This window comes from Geotrypetes seraphini, chromosome 1, assembly GCF_902459505.1.
Source record: "Geotrypetes seraphini chromosome 1, aGeoSer1.1, whole genome shotgun sequence".
Classification (NCBI taxonomy): domain Eukaryota; kingdom Metazoa; phylum Chordata; class Amphibia; order Gymnophiona; family Dermophiidae; genus Geotrypetes; species Geotrypetes seraphini.
In genome coordinates this window covers 308,990,615-309,010,073 of record NC_047084.1, presented here as the reverse complement: position 1 = coordinate 309,010,073, position 19,459 = coordinate 308,990,615, and the positions used below count along the sequence as shown (strand labels likewise).

At 41.9% G+C, this 19,459-nt stretch overlaps 1 protein-coding gene across 4 annotated transcripts in view; it reads right to left on the bottom strand.

Moving 5' to 3' along the window:
• Positions 1 to 19,459, bottom strand: part of ALPK1 (alpha kinase 1) — a 224,032-nt gene that overhangs the window by 53,186 nt on the left and 151,387 nt on the right. For all 4 annotated transcript variants that reach the window (XM_033955611.1, XM_033955603.1, XM_033955584.1 and 1 more), the window contains exons 4-6: positions 13,137 to 13,335; positions 5,671 to 5,730; positions 2,247 to 2,333 (exon numbers count right to left, since the gene is read on the bottom strand). In XM_033955611.1, the coding sequence (XP_033811502.1) occupies positions 2,247 to 2,333; positions 5,671 to 5,730; positions 13,137 to 13,335 (346 nt within the window). The remainder of the gene's footprint in view (positions 1 to 2,246; positions 2,334 to 5,670; positions 5,731 to 13,136; positions 13,336 to 19,459) is intronic.

Genomic DNA, 19,459 nt, shown 5'->3' with positions numbered 1-19,459 from the left:
AGTCCGAAGGGCAAAAAACTTGTATTGGAAGTGCAGGGACCTATGCAGAATCAGAGATACTTCCTTTGAACAGGTAGGATGGATATGTGAATGCAGGTTTCTTTGAGATCCAGAGAGCAAAATCAATCTTTTTTTCTAGTAGGGGTAGAAAGGTTCCCAGAGAGACCATGTGAAACTTTTATATCAGCAAAAGTTTGTTTAGGCCTCAGAGGTCTAGAATGGGTAGAAGACCTCCGATGTTTTTTGGTATCAAGAAATACTTGGAGTAGAACTCCTGACCCCTTTCTTGCAGAGGAACCAATTCTATTACATTAGCTGAAGAAGGGCAGAGAGTTCTTGGTGAAGAAGGGTCTTCTGGAGGGAGTTGAAAAGAGACTCGTTTGGAGGGTGGTTTAGAGGCTTTTTAAGTAGACATAGAGCATAGCCCTATGTAACAAATTAGAGCACCCACTGATCTGTTCTGATAAGAGCCCAACATTGATGAAAATAGAGCAATTTGCCTCTGCTAGGGAGAGTGAGAGGTAGATTGAGGACAACATTGGCAATGCTCTCTAGTAAAGAGTCAAAAGGATGACTGCTGATTGGACTGAGAATGAGGATGAGACTTTTGTATTTTTTGCTGTTTTGCATATAACACTGACCAACAGGCCTAGAAAATGATGACGATGGCTGACCATAGTGAAGTTTCATGGTGTAGTAATTAGAACATCTAGATGGAGCAGAGTATCTTCTAGAAGAAGACTGAGAGGTTGAGGCTTAAATAAATTGACACGGTGTCTGGATTTTAAAAATTTTATCAGTCATTTCTTCAATCTTGTCTCCAAGCAGATCATCACCCTTGCATATCCAATGGCGTAGGAAGGGGGATGCGGGAGGTGCCGTATGCCCTGGGCGCAGCACCCCTCCTCCTCTCTGACCCCACCCCCACTACTCCTCATGCTGCATGCACCCCTTTGCCTTCCCCGTACCTTTTTTACTTCCCCGGCGTGAGGTTGCTGCCTGTGTTGGCAATGACACTCTCTCTGATGTCACTTCTGGGACCCATGCCTAGGAAGTGATGTAATAGGATGAGCCGACACCGACGCGGGCATGCTCCTCATGCTGGAGAAGTTTAAAAGGTACAGAGAAAGGGAAAGGGCGCACGGGCGGCAGGGAGGGTGGGACGCCATTCATCCTTACTGCGCCACTGCTCATCTCATTCCTTCTTCCTCATCCTCCAGTTAGCAGGAGGAGTTGGTGAACAGTACTACTTATTTGCTACCACCCCCAGTTTTTCTCTGCAGTTGGTGCCACAAGGGCCCCTTTGTTTCTTGAGACTCAGCCAGCCCACCTGTAGAGGGGAATCCAACAGAAGAGGTGAGAGCAGCAGGTAAGAAGTGCTGCTTGTGGACTCCACCTGACTGGAGATCATGAAAAGGATGATATAATGTAGCTGATTACTCTAGTCCTCTAAATTTCCTCTTCATCTTTCCCTCCACTGGAATTCCTTTCCACCCTAATTCTTGTTAACCGTGTCGAGCTCTGCGAATGTTGAGATGATGCGGTATACAAACCTAAGGTTTAGTTTAGTTTAGCTGATTATATATGGTGGAGGAAGAATGAAAGGATGATATGATTATACCATTTGTGAGGGTTTTTTAAACGTGTCTACGTTATGATGGAGGCCCAATGCATTTGTTAGCTTAAAGTCCACCAAAAGGTTAACCCTGTCTTGAATGTGACAGGGTCTTCTTCCAACCAATTTTTGCTACTTTAGATCTTCCCCATTGCTCTCTCCTCACAACCCAGCTGCGAGCTTGAAGTGGTCTCCTGCTGTATCCCACACCAGTCCTTTAGGATGAAAGGGTGTGTATAGTCTTATCAGCAAAAGAGACTGAATCACTTGACTCATCAGCTTTTATCTCTGCATTTGACTGGATACTTCCTGCTACTAGCAATTCCAAAGGAAAATTTTCATAATGGAATTTTGTCTCAAAAGATGAGTTGATACAGGGAGAGGAAGAAATTAAGCTAGGAATGTTAAAGGCCAACCACTCCGCAGAGCAAAAACTGGTACCACAGAAGTATCATGCATCATGTGCCACTCCAACCTTCCATAAAGCCTGGAAAGGATTACACTCACCATGGTCTGAACGTTACCCATTGGCTCTAATGTAGAGAATTCAGTGTAGCAAGGTAGATTTTCAAGCATAGTGATCGGAGCAAGGGGTACATACTGCAGTTATTTCTACACTCAGTGCCCTTACCGAGTTTCTGCAGAATCTGCCCTCGGATTTGTATGCAGACAGACTGCACAAGAACCTTATCACTCTCCTTCGCATATTCCCAGGAGCCTGAAAAGAGTCACAACAGCAGGAGTATGTAGAGGCAGAAAAATATTATAGTTCTAAAGAATACTAGTGTAGCTGAGTTATATAGGTGCATTTATATTAAGGTGCACGCTCTTATTTAGAAAAAAAAAAAAAGGGGGGGATCACTGTCTTTCTGTGGTACAACCAAAGCAGTTTACATATGCAGGTACTTTCTCTGTCCCTAGTGAGCTCAAAATCTATAGATTCAGGAGGAATTCAGGTATTCTTTAAGTTATGTATGTACGTGTGTGACATGTGAATACCTCACTGCAAAGTACATGCTATTGAGTACCGGCATTTCTGTGCAATACTTGCTGCCTATGTGACTCCTTATAAAATTACTTCCACAGAAGGTAACTTTATAACGCCATCATTTATACCTGCTCCAGAGCTGGTTTAAATGAAAGCATTTACATTATACTTGTATGTGTGTGGGTTAAGGTATTTTGTAATCTAGCTCCTGGATTCTATATTGTTGCCCAAATTTACACAACAAAATTTGGGTGCATTCCTGAGATGTACGTGCAACTTAATTGGTTAACGAGCCAAATAACTGCAATAATTGGGTGCTAACATTGACACCAATTAGGATTTGCACACACATTTGTCTGCACACTATTCTATAAGACATGGGGCTAGATTCACTACAGATAGCGAGTCAATTGTTGGTAGCTGATTCTTTGGCTGATTCTCCAACCCAGCCCTAACAGCAGTGACAGGGAAAGCAGCTTTCTGTCACTGCTGTTAGGATATGCACTCCCCCCTGTGCAGTGTCATGCCCCCCCTTTACCAGCACCCTCAAGCCACCACCTCCCTCCTCCCCCCCCCCGAACCAATAAAAAAATATGGCAGGAGGGATACCCACTCCCTCCTGCCACCAGATGCTCCTCCCCCCCCCCCCCGAACTGGTTTTGTGGATTCCTGGGTAAAAGATCGTACCAGGTGTTCAAGGACGACAGTTTGTCCTATCGTTGGGAAAATTTCTGTGGGGTTCCTCAGGGTTCGCCTCTGTCCCCCACTTTGTTTAACATTTATCTTGTTTCTTTGGGAAATCTTTTGCAAAGTTTAAATCTTAAGTTTTACATTTATGCGGATGACATTACCATAGTCATCCCGTTAATCTGCTTGTCATTTGAGCTTAAAAATTCTTTAGCGACCATTCTGAGTCAGATTTAACTCTGGATGATTGCCTTTAAATTGAAATTAAGTGCATAAAAAACTTAATTTTTTCTTGCAACTCCTAACAATAAGATCAAAGAAACAACGATACATGTGAATGGACTAGACTATAATATAGAACAGTCTATAAAAATATTGGGAGTGACTTTAGATAGATATCTTACACTGGAACAACTTACTGATTTATTATTTAAGAAATGTTTCTCAGTGCTTTGGTAGCTTCGCACCATTAAGAAATATTTTGAGGAAGTCTCTTTTCACTTGTTAGTGCAGTCTTCTGTCTTAAGCATTCTCGATTACTGTAATATTATTTATTTAGATGCCTATAAGAAAATTCTCAAAAAATTGAAAGTGGTTCAAAATAATGCAGTTCGACTCATTTTTTATTTTAAAAAAAGGGAGCATATTACTCCTTTTTATCAGAAACTTCATTGGTTGCCAATTGAGTCTAGAGTTTTGTTTAAATTTTCATGTATTTGTTATAAATCAATCTTTGGTATGTCACCAGGCTATCTTGTTCCTCATTTTTCTTTGAGCCACTCAAATAAGACTACACACAGAGCCTATCTGTTTAGATATCCTTCTACTAAATCCTGTCATTATAAGAAGTTCCTTGAGAGAACCCTCTCTTTTCAGGCCGCTAAACTGAATGTTTGATTTGGAAAAATTATTTTAGAGGTTTCTTCTTATTTTGATTTTAGAAAATTGTTAAAGACGTATATTTGATAAGTTTGTATCATAAAGCATTGTGTTTTAATCTTTTAGAGTTTTTTATATTTACAGTTTGATGTATTTCCATTTGTATTGTAGTTACCGCTGTATGTTTCAGCTCCATTTGGTGTGAACCGCCTAAAATCATCTTGGTTTGGCGGTATATAAGAATTATTATTATTATTAAATCCAGGATACAGAGGGAGCTTAAGGGAGTCCCTGATTGGCTTAGATGCCTAAGACCCCACCCAAGGGGAGGGGCTTAAGGCATCTGAGCCTATCAGGGCCTTAGGCCCCTCCCTGGTGCATCAGGGAGGGGCCTAAGGCCCACATTGCAGCTGGTGGAGTAGGAGGGACTGACTGAGCACCCCCCTGCTCCCGACTAAAGGTACCAGGGAGGAGGGGGCCCGAGGGAGGGTGTTCTCCACTGGCAGGAGGGAGTGGGCATCCCTCCTGCCATATTTTAGTTCAGCGGGGGTGGGGGGGAAGGATTCGGTTGCAAGAGGGAATAGCATCTCTCCTGTCATTTTTTTGGGTTCAGGGAGGGAGGAAGCACTTTGTCAGGGGGGTTTGGGGAGGGTTGTCGGGAGACTTTTTTCTTTTATTGGTCAGATATTTTGCATTTGTAATACTTTTGCTTTTATGGAGTAGCCCCGTTTGTTTGTTTTTCTGAGCAAGCAAATTTTCCTCTCTTTTTTTGAGGTTTTTGTTTTTTGCTCAGTTTTTTTCAGTCTAACCTGGCCAATTATAGTGTGGCTGTGCTGCATAAGAGCACCACTGTTGCAACTTTGAGTTTGATTGTTGCTTGTTGAGTCTTTGAGGCTATGTTTATAATTGTGGTAAATGATTACCCCTTTAACCAGTAATATTTTACTACTCCAGTGTTTGTAAGCCAGCTCTATTTTGTGGTGTGTGATTTATAAAATTATCTCCATACTGGCCACATTCACTCCTATGGCCAGTTCTAAACTCACCAGTCTTACTCTCACAGTTAATTAACCATATACAGTATAGCAACATTTGTCTAGCTTTTGGCTAGTATTATGCAAGCAGAAAATCTGTTTTGTCTCTTTTTTATTGTGTTTGTTTTGCTATGAATTACTTTGTTTTTTATGTCATTTTGTAACAGTGTGTGCTATTTAGCATGCATTAAATACTGTATATTATTATAAAATGAATCAATGCACATTCCTAACTTGTTGAATTATAAAGGCAACAGATATAGCTATACGGCAGGGGTCTCAAAGTCCCTCCTTGAGGGCCGCAATCCAGTCGGGTTTTCAGGATTTCCCCCATGCATATGCATGAGATCTATGTGCATGCACTGCTTTCAATGCATATTCATGGGGGAAATCCTGAAAACCCGACTGGATTGCGGCCCTCAAGGAGGGACTTTGAGATCCCTGCTATATGGTGTCCACTTACTTACCAGTTGATCCACTGCTGTTTATAAGACTACTAAGGATGTACTCAGCTTTCAAAAGTTTACCTAAAAGTAAAAACGCAAGGATTAGAAAGACATTATATAACTACAATAAATAAGTAATAATAGGAACATAATGATTTCTTATGGAATGCTATATGACCCAGATTCTATAAATGGCCCCTAGGCCGGGGCCTAGAAAAATGACACCAGACGTGTGTCAATCACACCTAGGTACCATTAACAGAACTGTGGCTACCAGCACCTAGGAAAAAACTTTGGTGCCAGTAATCTAAGCCAGGGTTTTAAAGGCCTGTATTTCTGGAGCCTAAGTTTTTGGAAGAATCATGCCTAGCAGTGCCTAGTGATGCCTAATGTCATCTCTACCCCTAAACTCCCCTACTATGACCTTAGGCACTGCTGTTTTACAAAGCCACGCTAGCAGCTGCCGCGCGGCAACAGCCCTTAAGCCCTTTAAATTTATATGGGCTTCGGAGCTGTTACTGCGCTGCAGCAGCTAGTGCGGATTTGTAAAACAGGTCCTAAGTGCCATGTTGTAGGTACGATTCCAGCACCTACTTTTTAAAAATGTGTTTTTAATTAGTTGTAAATGGAGTGTTTAATTACCGCGCCAATTAATGCAACTGAGGCCTAGATTCACTAACCTGCCTGATCCTGTCCTATCCGTGGCTGATCTGAGGCAAGCCAACTGATTTACAAATGGGGGCGATGCAAATGAGGGTGATTGGAGGCACACTCCTTACCGACCGCACGGATTGCTGGAGAGAGATCCTTGAGCATGCGCAGACCATCTTCTTTGCCTGTAAATGGTCTGCGCATGCTCACCGTGAAGGAAAAGCTGGAAAATATATATTTTTTTAAAGCTGGAAACTTTCACGAGCCCTTAGTTTTTACCCACGGGTTGAAAGCAGGGCTGCACCTCGGGTTAAAACCACGGAGTCAGAGCAGAGAACAGGAGAAACAGAATCGGGGCAGAGAGCAGGAGAATGGGGTTAGAGAGCAGGGTTTTTGCACAAGCGACTGGTCCTCAGCAGTCGCTTGTTTTTTGATCAGGCAGCCCAGTCACTGTTCCTGAAATTGTTTTGTGAATCGCTGCCTTCCTACTTTTGGATGCCCTTCCCCTCATTTGCATGCGCAGATCGGAATCGGATCAGAAGGTTAGTGAATCGAGTCGGGGTCGCAAAGGGGTTGCTACGTGGTCAGGACTTGATCGGTGGGCTTAGTGAATCTAACCATAAGTGAGGAAACCATTAGGCGTGATCTAGGTGCCTACAAGTGCCAAATTTCAGCAGTTTACAGAATATGGCCTTATGTGTATTTCTTTAAGATCTTTTTTAGGATATATTTTTTATCTATAGGTACCACAGGTAAAAACCACAGTCTAGATATCAAACAAAATATGTTTATGGACCTTAATGTTTTTCATTATTTTATTTCATGCTTCCATCTCATACAAAACTGGCCAGATTTCAATTGCAACTACCTAGACTCCCTTACCTCTCCCCCAATCCAGGCAAGCCATTACAATAATTGCAGTTAGTCTGAGTCCTAGCGCCTTCATCAAGCCTAGCAGTTTCATAATGACTGAGACTCCCACCACAGTACAGGGCCGAGTTATGACAAATGTAAAATAAGCTAAGAAAAACCCACAAAGGGGGAAAAAAAATACACCCTATAGAGAACAAGAAGGCAACACACCAAGTGGGGATAAACAAATGTCCTTCCAATAAAAAGCAGTATAGATCCCAAGAGGTAGGACACCAATTCCAAATCTATCCAAAAGTGAGGCCGCCAAATTTGTTTTGGTTATAGTGCCGAAACTGGCTCAAAATCATTTTTCTAGTCTAATCTAATTAGTTTTATATACCGAATCATCTCCTAAAAATAGGAGCTCGATCGATTTGGTTTACATAATTAGATCACAAAGAAAGATCCATTAACATTCATTGGCGTTATAACCTAAAAACTAAACTAAACTAAAACTTAGCTTTATATACCGGGTAATCAACCAGAGAAACTCGCACGGTTAACCATAATTAATAAAAATATGCTAAAATTGCAAGGAGATTAATTTACAAAATGTTTAGCAAATAGAAAAGTTTTTAAAGATTTGCGAAAGAACTGGAAAGGACTAGGACTTCTCAAAGTTAAAAGGAAGTTCCTTCCATAATTGAGAAAATTTAAAAGCCAAAGAAAGGCTAAAGTTCTTGAATCTTTTAATTCTTTTCCTAGAAGGAAGGGAACGTTTAAATTGTTGAGTGCGTCTTGCATAGGAAAATCTGTAAACATGCCATAGCAGGGGAACAAGAGGAATAAAATTACCATATACAATTTTGAAAATAATGCATACACATTTAAATTGAATTCTGAGATGAACCTAGAGCCAATGAAAGCTCAAAAGCAAAGGAGTCACGTGGTCTAATTTACTTTTTCCATAAATCAACTTCGCAGCGGTATCCAATTGTAACCTTTGGAGACAGATCTTTGTGATGCCAAGATAAATGGCATTACAGTAATCTAGCCGAGATAACATAATTGATTGGACCAAGACTGAAAAATGGCATTGATGGAAAAGAGATCTAACCTTCCTCAGCATTCGTAAACTTAAAAAGCATTTCTTAACCAGAGAGTTTATTTGATCCTTAAAGGTAAGAGAAGAGTCGAAAAGTATTCCCAAAATCTTGGAGGAGAACCCGATTTGCAGGGAGGCCCCCGAATCCAGAAGTACAGTGGAAGGAAGACAATCCAGTCTTGGGCATAACCACAAAAGTTTAGTTTTGGTTGCATTTAACTTCATCTGGACAGACATAGCCGAAGCCTGAAGTTTATAAATACAGTGGTTAATTTTAGAAGCTAAATTGGTAATATTTAAGTCAATCTCGATCAATATAAAGATATCATCCGCATAGGTAAAAAGCGTTTCCCAAGCTGACAACTTTTAAGTGTTCAAAGTAGTCATATAAAGATTGAACATGACTGGGGGGAAACGGAGAGCCCTCGGGAACCCCACAAGGAGGCTGCCAGGAATTGGAAATATCACCTTCAATATTGACTGAATAAGAACGAGACAGTAAAAATTTAGAGAACCAGTCAAGGACAACCTGAGTAAGTCCGCTATCTGAAAGTAATTGAAGCAGAATATTATGATGCACTACATCAAACGCAGCAGACAAATCAAATTGAAGTAAAATTGAGCATTTATTTTGTAGTTGTAATTGTTGGATTCTGGAAAGAAGATAAATCAATAAGATTTCAGTAGTAAAATTAGAATGAAATCCATGTTGAAAAGGTTAAAGTAGTGAAAATTTCTCCAAGTAATTGATAAGTTGACCAATTACAATTGATTCTAGCATCTTTGTCAGCAAAAGGTATATTGGCAATTAGTTGATAATGAGAAGGGATAGTAAGATCTAGATCTGATTTTTTCAGAAGAGGAAGGAGTGTTATTTTCCCCATAGATTGTGAAAAGTATCCATTTTTCAATGAATAATTTAGTAAAATGCAATGAAACATAGTGGTTTTTAAGGTTTTGCGAAAGATCTTAAGAGATAAACAAGATCTAATTTGAGGAGATAGTCCATTCCATATCGCAGTTAGTAAGTATGGAAAGGAGTGTGAAATTTTACTAATGAACTCGATTCCTCTTAAAGATGGAAAAGAGAGCTTATATATATGAGTTGTACTCATGCCCAAAGATCTCATGGTGTTTAGAGATAAAGTCATCAAAGGAACAAATAGTCCATGTAAAATTTTAAAGATTATATAGGTACATTTAAATTGAACTCTCAATTGAAATGGAAGGCAATGTAATTTCCTCAACAGAGGTGACACGTGATCAAATTTTTTCTTTCCAAAAATCAGGCTGGCTGCTGCATTTTAAATCAATTACAGTCGTTTCTCGTTTCCTTTGCTTAATCCCATATAAATTGAATTACAGTAATCCAAGAAAATGGTTTGAACCAATACTGCAAAATGATCTTGATGGAACAGATGATGAACTTTTCTCAGCGTGCGAAGACTGCCTGGTTTCGGCCAAAAGGCTATGACCATAGTTTCGGTTTCAGCTGAAACTGCTGTGTTTTGGGTGGAAGCCAAAACTTTGTGCTTTATCCTGTTTGTCTCCCTCTCTCCCACTCCCCTCTGAACAGGAGTTGCCTTCCATCCCCCTGACCACCTATAGAGGCCCCCCTTGGGCCTATCTTACAATCCCTGGCAGTCTAGGTGTGTAGTCAGGGCAAGAGTGATCTCCCCAGTTACTTCTGCCCCCTGGCTCTGCTCTCAAAATGGCTGCAATGACTTCTAATGGAAATGTGCTTTTTTATTCCAGATTGTGCATCAGGCTGGTATAATGCTCACTGGTGTATTAAGTTGATGTGGAGGAGGCAGATTGCTCTGGGCGCCACCTTGGCAAGGGCACCAGCACCTCTCCTCTTCTCCCCCCTCCCCACCCCATACCTCTTCAAATCTTTGCCGTCTATCAGCAGCATCTCTTACCCACTGCTCACGCTGGCCTTGTCCCTCCCTTTCATATCACTTTCTCTTTGTGGGGACCAGGCAGTGACATCAGTGGGAAGGATGAGGCTGGCATGAGCAGTAGGTAAGAGATGCTGCTTGCAGCCAGTGAAGATTTGAAGAGGTAAGGGGGGGGAGGGCCATGTGGAAGGATGCATGGAGGGGTGCACAGCACAGCAATGCTGAGGGAGAGCATGGAGCACATAGTGTGGTGATGCCAGGCGCCTCTGGCCCTAGTGCAAACTTTCCTTGCTATGCAACTGATAATACCTATAGTGTAGACTAGAGTCAGGACTCCTTTTCCCCTTTTTTAGTAATTATAATAATACTTTATTTATAGACTCCTAAAGCCATGAATGTCAAAGTGGTTTACAATAAGAGAGCCGGTACATTAACTGGGAACTATACATTGTTAGTGGTATGTTTAAAGAAAGATGGGGAGTTACAATTTGATAGAAAGCAAGATTTAGGTGAGCGAAGGCTATTATATTATGGTTGTTGGGTTATCCTCCTCTTTGAATGATCCATGTCTTGAATAGATGAGTTTTTAGCTGGCACCTGAAAGTTAAGTAGGGGTCTTTGTGTGTACTTTGTTGGGAGATATCTTTCCAGGTCCGCAATGCTCGTTAGGCCATTAGTTTTTCCATGTATTTTCCTCTTTTTTTTGTCCTGTGATGGTTGGAAAGGCAGAAAGGTTTTTGTTTCAGGTTTCCCATTAGGGAATGGTTAGGGAGAACCTCTGAATCAGATGTCAAGGCTAGTCTGTTTAGCACTTTGTAGAGTATGCAGGCAAATTTGACCTGGATTCAGGTTTGGATGGGTAGCCAGTGTAGTTGCTTATAGTGTTTGGTTACGCAGTGTTTTAAGCTGATTGCAGACATTTGAGCAAGTGCAGGGAGTATTTTAGGTATATTATATTGCAATAGTCCACGATGCTCAGCACTAACATTTGGACTATTATTCTAAAGTGGGATTCGTGGAAATAGTTTCTGATTGAGCGTAGCTTACTTAGGGCTCCTTTTACTAAGCTGCGTTACGGCATTAACAGCGCGGAATAGCATGCACTAAATTGCCACGTGCACTAGACGCTAACGTGGTATGAGGCCAAGTCTTATTTGGGGGTATGATGTGTTCTCTAAGTGAAGGTTGATGTCTCCCAGTATCAAGTTGTAAGGGGTGGAGATAGAGTTCCTGTACAGCGTGTCATATAGATTGTCCTTTGCCCATGTCCACTTGTTGGGGGAACATAAAACAGCATGCAGTTTAGGTTGGTCTTTAAGCGATGGGTCACTTAGGTGGCAGCTCAGTAGTCCAACAATTCTCTATTCCCTTCCTCCCTCCCATGGTCCAAAGTTTCCCCAACATCCTGTTCTATATCGCTCCCTCCCCCTTAGCGAGCTTCACTCTTCAAAGGGGCAACAATTTCTACACACTGCCAGTGGCTAACTGTGAAGCCTTCCTTTTGCCATGTTCTAAGTAGGAAGTTGCATCAAAGGGAGCACGACCTGACAGAAAGGCGGCTTGCGGGGCAGCCAAAGGCAGCGTGAAGGAATTGCAGTAGCTGCTGGCAACCCTTTGAACAGCTGAGAAGCTCATGGAGGGAGAGAGGGAGATGCAGGACCACATCGGGAGACCAGCTTGCTTTCCTTATGCCAGCCATCAAGTGTGAACTGCCATCAAGCTGGGTGGGCCAGGCTCACCCATGGCTATGCCCCTGGTTCTCATAAGGATCCTGTTTCAGAGGATATTTAGAAACATCGCATTGACTTGAGAACCTAAATGTGCAATGAGAAATATTTGTTAAAATGGCATCTGCCAGCTGTCAGCCTGTGCTTGCAGTTCCTGGGAATAATCTGTGGGTGTAGCAGAGGGCTGTCAACAGCATGTTCTGACAATCTCCAGTGAGCCTCACTGATTCGCATTCATACAACCAAAATGTAATTTTTTTGTTTCAGTTTTGATCGAAACCAGGAGATAAGTTTTGGCTGCAGTTTTGGTTTCAGCCAAAACTAAAAAAAGCAGTTTCAGTTGGCCTTTAATCCAAAGCACCAGGAATAAAATGATTCAACATGGAACCGTGTTTTGATGTAGGAACGCCTGTATCAGAATCTGTATAATCTGTAGACCTTAACTTTTTCAGTTTGTGATAAACATTTTTATAACTGTATAAAATTCACTGCCTCAGATGAGAGCTATATCCGAGTGCTGCTGAGTGTAGCATCCAGAACTGCTTCAGTGTCTCAACAAGGATATTTGTGTATACAGTACATGTAAACCAGGCACATTACCAGGGTCCACAAGTGCTCTAGAATTCACAGTTCTTACCAGTGGATTCCAGAGCACATCTGCTTTTCTTTTCACAAGAAAGCAATTTAAAATAAAACCCTTTGGTTACCGAGCAAATCAGTGAATCAAAGTTTGGCTAGCTTTGCTGTTAACTGTCTAGAAGGAGTAACAAAGTACTCTGAAACCATTCAGATGGGATCCAAGTGACATTAAAAATATATCAAGTCAGCTTCAGTGGTTCATTGGCTGTACTGTTTATACAGTGAAGTGGCCTTACTGAAAAAGAGATGGGGAACAGCCATAGAAAATGTCAAATTCTAATCTGCTTTTTAAAGGCTCTTGATCAGAAGTATAGTAATTCAGATATCCCTGTTTGAAACCAGCAGGGTATATTTGTTAGGGAATAAAAGCTCCAATTAGTGTTTTCCACACCCTTTCACAATTTTCCCTACCTCCTTAGGCTCAGAAACCCTTTATCCAAGGCTCTTTGTGCTAGTAAAGAGGAGGCTGGTTATAGGTTTGAAAAGATGGTACTGGGCTCATAGGAATGTCATCCCTATAATAGCACGAAGTGTCCTCTTCAAAGTCAAGTAGTTCCTAATTGGAACTGAGCTGAAGAAACAGAGAAAGATCAACAAGAAGGGTTACGTCACCTGAATTTACCGAGATGCGAGCTTGGCGAATAACCACCTGTGGCGCTATTGGTGTTGTGGGCCACAGCTTGTGCAAGCCCTTGGCAACCTGCAAGAGTTTGTTGGAAGCATCCACCCAGTATAGAAATCGGTCAATGAGGAATATAACAGCAGCTGCTGTGGAAGAGTCTCTGACTGAGATGGAGGTCTTCAAATAAATCTAAAAATAACAGAAGGGGAAAAAAAGCCCTACGCATCAAGAAATGCAAAAGACCCATGAAAAGAAAAAGATCATACTTTAAAATGTACCATTACTATGAATACCACAAAGAAAAAAGCTACAGGTATGAATACACTTTACATTTTAATTAATGGTTTCAATTATGCTTGCAATACGAGAATGTTGCCTATGCAGAATAACCACCACTGAATAAATGTCCACTCATGAGTAGTGAGTACAGCAGTACTTAATTACCATATACGGCAATCCATATTGGGTTGGATTTCCAAGTAATTTTTCACACTTTGTATATGGAAGACATGATTAACTCCATTCATTACCTCCAGGAATGTTTTTTTTCTGAATACACTTACTACAATAATGATGCATTTTCTATTAAAACAAATTTTCTGTTTCATTTCCTTTGGTTTTATAAACAAAAGAAAACCTGAATACAATTTTGCTTATTCTTTTTCATTTCCAAAAGCCTCACTGACTGAATGTACCAAATCTGAAAACAATCCTCACTGGATTTGGAGAAACATTCTCTCATCCCTCTCCCCTCCATTCTCCTTTAGCACTTAAACTTACCCCTTCTGAGGGGGGTAATGACATTTTTGCACACTTATTCAAGCAGCCATATTAGTCCTAGAATAACCAGGGAAAGAGGGGAGAGGAGAGAAGTGACCCAGTGCTTGGAGCTGCTGCCTCAACACTCTGTGAGTAGAGAATGACACGGGGAAAAAAAATCTGTCCCCATAACTGCCCTGTCACCGGACCACCGTCCCCTTTACCGCCCCATCCCCGCCATCCCCTTCACCGCCCTCACAGCATCCACTCTTCCCTCTCGCCACCTCACCGCCCTTCAGCGGCCCGAGAATCTCCCTCCCTCCCCCTTACCTTCGCGGTGTAAAGAAACTTAAGGGAGGGAAGGCGCGGTGCTTTAAAAAGAAACTGAAGCCGGTGAAGCCTGCCTGTGCCACCCTGCAGTCGCGTGTGTGTGGGCAGAAGCTTCTTCTCTGACACAACTGGTTTACAAGGGAAGAGACTGTATACAGACAGCGACATTACAGAACTTTCAAAATTACATTGGCATGCTAAGTTTAGTCAGGTTTATCTGGAAGTGTTTTGGAAGTACATCAGGTTGAAGTGGGGTCAGAGAAATTTGTCAAAGAGATAAGTTTTTATTAACTTCCTAAATTTTTGAGCATTTGAGCAACTTTTCAAATCCAACATAGTTGCTATTGATTCCTAACAGCCTGCACTCAAGCTCCTGCCCAAGTCAAGGAAGCGAGCAAGTACTGAAGGCCTGGAACCCTGAGCTCTACAAATCTTCAGTAGGCTGGCTGTACAGGTCCCCGAAGGATGCACCTGTCAGCTGTAGCCTTAAATGTTTGTTCCTCTCCAAACAGGCAAAGCAGTCCTTTTAAGCCGCGCAAAAAATCTGCGCCAAAACCTCAAAACACACCACAAAACAATAAATAAATAATGAAGCAGATCAGAGACACACCTTCATGCTCACTTACGGATGATACCAAGATTTGTAACAGAGTGGACATCCTGGAGGGAGTGGAAAACATGAAAAAGGATCTGCAAATGTTAGAATGGTCTAATGTAATGTAATGTAATGTAATTTATTTCTTATATACCGCTAAACTCCGTTAGGATTCTAAGCGGCTTACAGAAAATAGACAATAGTGTGCATTAAAATGATAAGTAATATAGGTTTACAGAGAAATATACATTAAAGGATACAATAAAAATAAGATAAATAAATAAAGAATAGGTACTTAGAAATTCCCTTACTGTCTCGAAGGCTCACAATCTAACTGAAGTACCTGGAAAAATAACAATTAGTTGAGTAATAAAAGTAAGAAATAGAAATAGAAGAAAAAATAAGAAAATAAACATTTTAACAAGACTACATTGATCTAAGGACTTTGAAAGGTAGAAAAGAAGAGAGATTGGAATAGCTGCAGAAAGGAGGAACAACTAAAATTCAATGCGTGTCCCATATGTGATGATTTGGTGTAGGATTGGGCTGGGACATGAGGATGTTACTGGCCGGACTTTATGGTAGATATCCTGCAAACAGGATGGTTGGACAGGCTGGAGTGAGCTTGGATGGCAACCTCAGTATTTGGAACCTAGGACAATACCAGTGGACTTTACAGTCTATGACCCAGAAATATCAAAGAGACAAGTTAAATTAATCATGTATTTTTAATGGATATAACTAATGGGGCAGCAGAGACTCTGGAGGAGGAAGAGTAGGAGTTGGAAAGCTTTGATGGACATCTGCAGTATGCTCACAAGCACAGATGGATCACCCTCTGGTTCAGCATACCATCCCTATTGCATTGGAATTCTATATGGTGCATCAAAAAAGTTATACAACAAGCTATAACGGCAGTTAGGTGCCAAAATGGTGGTGAAATGGCAGGTGTGTGTGCAAGTGCATTTAAAAGGGAAAGGGAATGTGACTTGGTATGCTGCCTTTCCATGGTCACAATCAAAGTGCTTTATATATTATATACAGGTACTTATTTTGTACTAGGGCAAAAGAGTGTTAAGTGACTTGTCCAGAGTCACAAGGAGCTGTAGCAAGAATGAAACCCAATTCGCCAGGTTCTCAGGCTGCTGCACTAACCACTAGGCTGCTCCCATAACTTGGCACCTAAATGCTCTAGGTGTAACTGCAAGCAGGGCATTCATGTGGGAGGAGCATGGCCATTCCGATCACTCCAGCATGCGTTTTAAAGATTACTGCCATTTGCATGCATATGGTGCCACATTTAGGGCTCCTTTTACAAAGGTGCATTAGGACCTTAACGCGCGGAATAGTGCACGCTAGACCTTCATGCCAGCATTGAGCTGGCGTTATTCTAGAAGCGTACCGCGCGGTTTATCGTGTGGTAATTTTGTGCGTGCGCTAGAGTTTTAGTAAAAGGAGCCATTAGTCTCAAACATGTACATCCATCATAGAGCTAGTATATGCATTCATACCTACATTTAAGCATGTCATTGTCAACTTAGGCTAAAATTTCATAACAGTCTTGGTGTGCACATTTGTCATTACAGAATGCAACCTTAGCGTTCAGGTTTATGGCACCTAACATTTAGCGCCCTTTATAGAATTGCCACCTGCAGCTTTTCTCAGATGAATCTTGCCATATAGTAAAACATATAAATACTACCAAACTGTGCAATCCATAAATAGCTATAAAACTAGCAAAGTTCAAGAAGTTGTGTTTCTATGAAAAAGAAAATGCAAGTGTGCTGAAATCTATTTGAAATATGTGTTTCATTTTGAAAGCAGACACTTGTTTCCATTGAAGGATGGCACTTGAAAGAGATTTTCTCTCTTCCCTCATTTTCCCACCCAGCGCACGCATGGCCTTTGCTAACTACAATGGAGCAATGCCACCACAAGCACCTGTAACGCGCCCTGTAAAACCTCCTTTTGGTAATTCACCAGACCATGTTACACAGTGAAGCACAGAACATTGCCTAATCTATTTTTCTTCCCCTCTCCTACCCGTAGTAGATTAGAGCACAAAAGCCTGAGAGAGGACGACCTGCTAAACAAAAGGGCCTTTGAGTTCTTCGGAAAAGTAGACTTGGAATAGCATGGAAGGAATCCAAGTGACCCTATTATTTGCACTTGCACTAATTAGACATTTTTCTGTCAGCTATTGAGCGCAGCTGAGAGGCCAAACTCACTGAATTCATTTCTAAAGTGTTTACAGAAGTTTGCATCTGTTTGTGTCTCTTGAGGAGGAAAATAAGCACTTCAGTCGCATTGTGAAAAGTCTAAATGAGACATCCTACTCTGGAGGGCCTGCAGCCTTGCAGCTGCATAATTTCACACTGCTCACTGCCTGACTCCTGTCTCTCTCCAAAACCAAATGGAGATAAAATAGACCATAGTCTCCTAGAAGAAGAGATGTAAGATTTTGCTGCCGTTTGTGCAACACTTATTGTGTGGTACTCTCAAATTTGGCTTTTTTGTCAATTTTACTGAATTTTTTTTCAGCAGCAGAAATGTAACTATCTTTGGGGAAACAAGGCTAAAGTCACCAGAAACAGCCCCTTCAAAAATATTTAATAGAAGCAGTTTTATTACACAAATTAGAAAATCATACATAACAATAACCCTCCCTTTGATCAAGCTGCGCTGCCAAGCAGCGCGAGCTAAGGCCCTCGTTTACTAAGCCGCGGTAGAGGTTTCTACCACGGTCTGGCGTGCTAAATGTTCCGATGCTCATAGAATTCCTATGAGTGTCAGCAAAGCATCAGAGCATTTAGTACGCCGTGCCGCAAATAGAAACCTCTACCGCAGCTTAGTGAAAGGAAGGTAAATGCAAAGCCGCCCATTTTAATCCTATGGGCGGCTTGGTATTTAGCTCACGTTGCTCAGTAGCACAATTTGATAAAGAGGTGGGGGGAGTGTGAAACTTTAACTCAATTTTGATTTGGATCCATGACATGAAAATTGGCCATTTTCAACATTTTGGATCCACAATTTTAATCATATTTTTCCACAGACAGTCAAACATAGGTTCTAATATAGTTAGGGGGTAGGAAAATGCCTTTTATTATCAGCCGGTTTACAGACTATTATAGAACTTGTGATGTGACAAATAATTCCTGAATGCAGATGAAATTATTTTATAAGCATGCAATTTTATACAGAGACCGTTTCATGATATCTGATAAGGGAAATATGGTAAAGGTAGATCTGGTTCTACTAGGAAAGAATCAATCTTCTAGGGTAGTGATGACTATTCAAGCTAAAATTTCTTTTCATCCAGTTTGCTCCTCCTGGAGAGTAGCTACAAACCCAGAACTAACACTACAGCCAATCAAGTTACTGCTCTTTTTTTCTTGATGTCTTTGCATCTAATTTTTATGATGCGAGATGCCTGAATGCCATTGATTCTACAGGCCAAAGGGGGAATGACATGTCTGGAAGCTGTGCCAGGTGGTAAAGGAATTAAGCCTCACAGCATTATTCATCCACCCCTTGGGCCAAATTTCTGCATATTGCATGACTGTGAAAAATGTGGCTTCTCTTTAAAGGTTTCACACAACAGCTGAGAACGGCATGCTATAATACAGCGAATGGGAAGTGTACATGTGTGCTTCCATTTTACAGCTTTCCTGCCCCTGGTCTTTCTCTTCTCCCTGTCACAACACACTGGCAAAAAAGCTTTGGGGTGATGACACTTCCTGAAAACTTCTGGGAGAAAGCTGTACTTGGGCCATCTGGATGTAGGAGTGAAAAAAATTACAAATACAAATACAACACTTCATTGAACTGTGAAGCTAATGTATTGGCATTGTATTACGACAACTGATGATAAACGAGTTGCAGTGGACTGACATATGAGCAGTGCTTTGACAGGTATCCTCTATAATAAAACCCTAAGCGTGCATGCGCACTTAGGATGGTGTGTTCCCTGCCACCGTGGTGTCTGGGTCCCTGCCGAATTCCATTTTCGAACACGGAGACAGGGAACACGCCAGCGACTCCCCTCCCGCCCTCACTCACCAACCGCTGCCACTCCTGCTGAGGTTCACCGGCCGGCTATAGTGAACCTCGCAGGCCGCTCTCCACCTCGGTAGCACGTTCCCTCTGACGCGATCAAGAGCAGCCTGCGAAGTTCACTACAGCCGGCCGGCGAACCTCAGCAGGCTGCTTTGAAGAGGAGCGGCAGCGGCGGCAGAAGTTTGTGCTGGTGGGAGAGTAAGAAAAGGCAGCAACGGCGGCAGCGGTTCGTGCTGGTGGGAGGGGAGGTAAGAACAGGCATGGCACAACAGGGGGCAGGGGGAGAGGGAAAGGGGGCTGCTTTGGGGGGAGGGGTGTGCTGGGGGGCAGACAGCAATCATGCTTTGCTCTTGGAGGAGGGGGAAAACAGAAGGGGGCCACGGAGAGACAGGCAGGCATGGCGCAACAGAGAAATACAGGCAGGCAGGGGGCCAGGGAGACAGACAGACAGAAAGAATGATAGACAGACAGACAGACAGCGTCCAAGGAGAGAGATACAAAGAAAAAAAAACAGACATCTACTCTAGCACCCATTAATGTAACGGGCTTAAACACTAGTTTTATATATAAAGC